Source organism: Sinocyclocheilus anshuiensis, unplaced genomic scaffold (assembly GCF_001515605.1).
Source record: "Sinocyclocheilus anshuiensis isolate Anshui unplaced genomic scaffold, SAMN03320099.WGS_v1.1 scaffold1073, whole genome shotgun sequence".
NCBI classification, from domain to species: domain Eukaryota; kingdom Metazoa; phylum Chordata; class Actinopteri; order Cypriniformes; family Cyprinidae; genus Sinocyclocheilus; species Sinocyclocheilus anshuiensis.
In genome coordinates this window covers 214,121-220,128 of record NW_015555774.1, presented here as the reverse complement: position 1 = coordinate 220,128, position 6,008 = coordinate 214,121, and the positions used below count along the sequence as shown (strand labels likewise).

The 6,008-nt window shown below is 36.0% G+C and overlaps 1 protein-coding gene across 1 annotated transcript; it reads right to left on the bottom strand.

The window, feature by feature from the left end:
- Nucleotides 1–351: 351 nt before the first annotated feature.
- LOC107674476 (ATP-sensitive inward rectifier potassium channel 12-like) lies at nt 352–3,374 on the bottom strand. Its single transcript, XM_016468454.1, has 3 exons — nt 2,744–3,374; nt 1,126–1,180; nt 352–1,046 (listed from the first exon to the last, which is right to left on the bottom strand). Exons 1-3 carry the CDS (start codon nt 3,371–3,373, stop codon nt 391–393), a joined length of 1,341 nt encoding a protein of 446 aa, XP_016323940.1. The 5' UTR covers nt 3,374; the 3' UTR covers nt 352–390.
- Between the last annotated feature and the right edge of the window lie 2,634 nt (nt 3,375–6,008).

Below are 6,008 nucleotides of genomic sequence, written 5' to 3'. Positions count from 1 at the left end.
CAAATAAAACAAGAAAACACCCACATTTAGCTGGTTAGATTAAGATTGCATTATTGTATGGAAGCCTCTTTCCAGCACAGAATGAAAAATAAAAAAAAGGTAATTGTGACTTGCCTCACAATTCAGTGAGAATCACAAAAAAAATCATGTATTTTTATAAATTTATTCAAATATTTATAAACATTACTACATTTATTTATATTTAAGTAAATTATTCAAGTGCATTATATTTACATAATACATTTATATAAATATATACATTCTATTATATTTATTTTTATTTATATAAATTAATTGTATTATTTAAGTAGAATACATTCAAATAATTAACTTAAATATCGATATAACTATACATTTATGTATAAATAAACGCATGTACTTGTGGGAACGTCATATCTCGGATTCGTTCTTATAAGTCATGGGGTCGAGTGGTAATGCAGTCTGCAGGATGTCAAACTCGATCTGGTTGTCCATGTCTAACACGCAGAGCATGTTGTTTCCGGAGGTCATTGTGGCCGAATCCTGGAACATCTTCTGTAAGTCTGTGGGAGCGACCTCCAGCTCGTCCTCGTCCTCTCCGCAGCACAGCGCCACCTCGTTCTCGTAGCAGAAGGTGCTGGGTGAGTGCGGCGGGAGTAGCGTCACGGAGCGGGACGACCCGGATGAGCGGCGCCCGGTCCGTTCGCTCAGCTCCTTAGCGCTGCAGGCGGGCGTCGAGGGAACCTCATAGGTTTTGTGGAAATGCGCGTAATCGACTTGGTAGCGATCGCGGTCCTCGAAGATGACTGGCTCAAAGCGGTGACCCCATATGATCTCGCGGGAAAGGTACGAACTACGCGCTTGCGTGGTCATTGCTGTCGCCTCCACCATTCCCTCCAGGATCACTACGATCTCGAAATCGTCCGATTCGAGATCTGCCCGACTCATTCCCCAAAGCGGCGAGTCCTCGTCGATTTCGTGTACGATTACTAGTGGCGACACCAGGAAGAGGCGGTCTGTACCTTCGTCGTAGCCCACGTTCAAATCCATATGTTCCAGCGGGATGACTTTTTCCACAGACACACATCAACATATCACACAATCGCCAAACGGCTCGACTGCATTAAACCTCATTCCCTTTCAAACGCTGGACGAGTCCAACACAAAACCATACGACAACATTATAATGATGTGCAACACGCTTAACATGTCAAATAAAACAAGAAAACACCCACATTTAGCTGGTTAGATTAAGATTGCATTATTGTATGGAAGCCTCTTTCCAGCACAGAATGAAAAATAAAAAAAAGGTAATTGTGACTTGCCTCACAATTCAGTGAGAATCACAAAAAAAACCCAAAACTCGCTTTTTTTTTTTTTTTTTTAAAGTCTGAATTGTGACAAACTCAGAATTTAGAGCTATAATCGAAGACTCACGAGAAAAAAACGTCTGAATTATGAGATTTTAAATTCTGAACTGCGAGATTTAAACTCAGAATTCTAAGAACAGTTGGAGGTCTAAGAAAATCAGTTACCTTTTTTATTTTTTTATTCTGTGGTGGAAACACAGAACTGCGAAATATAAACTTGTGAGAGCAAAAAAAGTCTGAATTTTAATTTTTTCCTCAAGACTGTGAGAAACAACGTCTGAATTGTGAGTAGTAGTAATTACCTTCTTTTAAAAAAAAATATTCTGTAGCATAAATGGGCTTCCATTGTTTTCAGATGCATATTTTTAGAATAATAAATCATGATTTCCCTAATCATGAAAAACGTTAAATTTTTAACACTAGAAAGCTGTCATTGCTTCGAACATAAATTCATAAAAAATATTTGATGAACCGTTGAGATTCTTTCACCAGGATGGAAATAAGTATTCACAGCGTTCATCTTTCCATCCCTCCAAACATTCAAACAAATGACAAGAGCTGGAAAAAAAATCTACTCAAATAGAACTTTAAATGATAGAATTTGACAAACTAACTTTTGTATTCAAGTTATCAAAACCAGTCTTTTTTTGTTGAACTCACAGTTATAATTTGGAGACTATTAAAGGTAGTTCTGGTGGTTTAATCTACACATGACCTGCACACACACACATCAGTAAGTTTATTGCACTGTTGTGTATTTTGTGTTAATCAACATTAATGAAGCACATGGATCCATTTTCCATTTTGTCTGAAGACGTGAACAGAATCTGAGTTTTTTTATGTCATATTTACAGTAACTGTACACATGAACAGAGAGAAACATCAGTCCGTCCTGAGCTCGACTCCTTTGGTGACGTTATTTGTGCTTCACTTGTTTCAGTCTTCTTGGCATTAGTCTTACTTTCTGTCACTAGCTCCACTGAGGATGCGTTTAATCTCTGCTGGAAGACTCATCAATGACCATTTATATGACATGACATGAGGTCATAACCTTTAGGGTCACGTGTTCCTTGAGGCCAAACACACCCACTTCCTCCTTTGGGAAGACTGCGATGAGCAAAGTACAAAACCAATGCAGGCAAGGCGATTTATTTATATATAAATAATAGATGTATTTAATCATATAAATATAATCAATTTATGTAAATGAATATACGTTTATTTAAATACATGTATTATTTATATACAAATGTATTATATTCAGTATATTTATTTATACAAGTAAATTATTTGGATGTATTATATTTATGAATGCATTTAGGATTTATAGATGACTATTTATTTAAAATGTATTTATTTATATAAATGCATATGTGTGTATATATATATAGCACCACCACAGTTACGATCGCTATGGGACACTCTTCGGTCACGCAGCGCCAGCCGTAACCAATCGTAGTTTGGGTCTCGATTGAGAACAGGAACGCGCCGACGAAACCCTCAACGTGCAGCAAACACGGTTTCCACGGCTTTCTGCTGCTCTCGCGATCTTTATCGAAGTCTCCGTGCGCTAAAGACACGCTATAGAAGATCAAGCCAAACACGAGCCAGGAGAACAAGAAGGTGGAGCAGAAGATCATCAGCAGGTACCGCCAGCGGATGTCCACGCACGTCGTGAAGATGTCCGCCAGGTACCGCCGCGGCTTGTCGTCCATGTTGGTGAAGACCACATTGCACTGGCCATTCTTCTTGACGAAGCGGCTCCGCAGCTGGCCGCGGCCGGACGTGGAAATCTTCCCGTTGTAGCCGGTCCTCATCACCGTCGATGCCGTGCTTGGGCCCGCCTCTCCACTGGGGGAGTGAAGCCGTCCTGAGCCGTGGCCGTTGTGGAGGCCGAGGGTGGAGAACTTCAGACCCTCCTCATCAGGAGACACGATGCTGTACCTGAGAAGGACAACAGAAGAGTTTGTGGTCAGAAAACGGATCTTCAGAGAGATTTTTTTTAACCTGAATTGAATGAACATTGAGCTGAATACTTAAAGTTATTTATCTTTTGAATTCACCTTTTTTCAGTTTTTATTTTTATTTTATTTTACTATTTTTTTTCCTGTTTGTTTTAATATTGTGCATTAGCTTTTATTTATATATTTTCAGTTTTCATTTTAATTTCAGTTAGATTTTTTGTAATTTCATGCGCTTGTATCTTTTCTTTAATATTACTATTTATAATAATGCATTTGTTTTACAGTTTTATTTTTATTTATAAAATAACTAATATATATTTATTTATATTTTGAATCGGCTTTTATTTCTAGATTTTCAGGTTTTTGTTTTAATTTTAGTTCAATTTTTATTAATTTCACATGATTTTGTTTTTATTTTTAAATATTACTATTTTGTTTATTTCAGTTGTAGTTTTAGGTGTTTTTTTTACTAATAAAGTTATTTTGAATTCAGGTATATTTTATTTTATTCTATTTCAGGTATTCAGGTATACATCAATTAACTTGATAAATTGTCTTGAATAGTTATAGATAGCTAATAATCGTGAACTGAATTGAATGAGCTTTGAAATGAATTGCTCTGAATAATGACACTGTTTTCTGTAGAGCTGCTTTACAGCAGAATTTGAATTTGTTTCTTAGTTGATTAATTTTGCTACACTGTTATTTGCTTTTTATTTCTGTGAAGCTGCTTTGAAACTATCTGTATTGTATAAAGCACTATAAAAATAACTAAATGTGTGAAATGTGAGTTTTTGGAGCTGCAAAATAGATCAGTGTACATTTATATATAAATAACATGTATTTTTATAAATGTATTTAAATATTTATAAACATAACTTTCTACATATATATTTAAGTAAATTATTATATATTTGCGTAACACATTTATATAAATTAATACATTATATTACATGTATTTATTTATTTATATAAATTACTTTTATAACCTCAGTATAATACATTTGAATAATTTACTTAAATATTTATATAACTATACATTTATATATAAATATATGTATTTAAATGCATGTACTTGTGGGAATGTCATATCTCGGATTCACTCTTATACGTCATGGGGTCGAGTGGTATGGCAGTCTGCAAAATGTCAAACTCGATCTGATTGTCCATGTCCAGTACGCAGAGCATGTTGTTTCCAGAGGTCATGGTGGCCGAATCCTGGAACATTTTCTGGAAGTCTGTGGGAGCGACGGTCAGCTGGTCGCGCGGCTGCTCCTCCTCGTCCTCTCCGCAGCACAGTGCCATTCTTAGTTGATTAATTTTGCTACACTGTTATTTGCTTTTTATTTCTGTGAAGCTGCTTTGAAACTATCTGTATTGTATAAAGCACTATAAAAATAACTAAATGTGTGAAATGTGAGTTTTTGGAGCTGCAGGAGGACAGGTGAAGTGCTGTAACCTGATTGGAGCATTTGTTCTTTCCAGTGACCGCTCTAAAGGACACACACTCACTCCAGATAAACCATGAGTCACTAATGTGTCTCTCTGCAGAAACACACTCACGGATCCTCCTGATGAACCTCCCAAACCTTTACTGAAGGTTCTGTCAGTGGGATCAGGACTGTCTGTTTCTCCATAGCTTCCCTGTCCCTCTCTTCAGATTTTTGTGTGTGTGAAGGTATGAGGGCCTCAGGTGTGTGTTACCTGCCCCTCATCTGGGATTATGAGGGAAGGCCAGTCATTTAGCCATATCAGGATTGCGGTCAGTGAAGGTTTAGGGATTATAACCTGAGCCCTATCTCTCTTTTTCTCTCTATCTCTCTCTCTCTCTCTCTCACACACACACACACACACACACACACACACTAATAAGCAAATAAATAAACAGTCTACCAGTGTTATTGGCTCTCAATCATCTGCTGATGTTTGGTGGAGCACATGAGTGACAGTAAATGTGTCTGAGCCAGTGAAACTTCACATGAAACCGTATTTTCAATAATTACTGTTACTGTGTCTAGTTTATTTAATGAAAAAAGTGTAAAAATCTGGCTGTTGAACAAAATTGTCATGAAGTTGTCATTTTGGCATGAAGTTTATTATTTTAAGGTTTTTTTAACCTCAAAAAAGTCATTATTTAAGGCAAGTAAAATGTTTTACAGGTTAAATATCCAAATGGGGCGTTATCTAGTCAAAGGTGCACAAATTTGCATATATTTATCTTAAAACTGGATAAAACCATGTTCAACATTCTTGTTTGATTTTGTTGTCATGTTAAGAGTTAAAGGTTTTTACAGAGGGAATTTGGGGTTTTTCTTTTTATCACTCCATAAATCAGATAATACTGTAAACAGACAGAAAAAAATACATTTTCACCACGTTTTTAGGAATCAATTGTTATATAATCAGTATGAATTATATATGAACAACCCTTTCAGTAAAAGCCTTCAAAATATAGATAGGAATAAAACTGTAAAGTTTGGTGTATTTAAGTGCTGCTGAAGTAGAGAAACAAACTCAGTCTATAAAGAAATGCATTTTTACCATGTTATTTGGAATAAAGTGTTATATAAATCAGTGTGAATGATATATGAACAAATCCCTCAGTAAAAACCTTCAGAATATAGAGAGAAATAAAGTTCAGTGTAAGTGTTGCTGAAGTAGAGATAAAAACTCATAAGAAATCGGACTGAAATCT

What these genes read in the sequence shown, in the direction of transcription:
- LOC107674476 (XM_016468454.1), bottom strand. Translation starts at nt 3,373, where the DNA reads ATGTTCATTCAATTCAGGTTAAAAAAAATCTCTCTGAAGATCCGTTTT. An exon ending in TAGCGATCGTAACTGTGGTG is followed by an intron (nt 1,181 to 2,743) that starts GTGCTATATATA and finishes TGACATGTTAAG; the next exon opens with CGTGTTGCACATCATTATAA. An exon ending in TTGTGTTGGACTCGTCCAGC is followed by an intron (nt 1,047 to 1,125) that starts GTTTGAAAGGGA and finishes CTGTGGAAAAAG; the next exon opens with TCATCCCGCTGGAACATATG.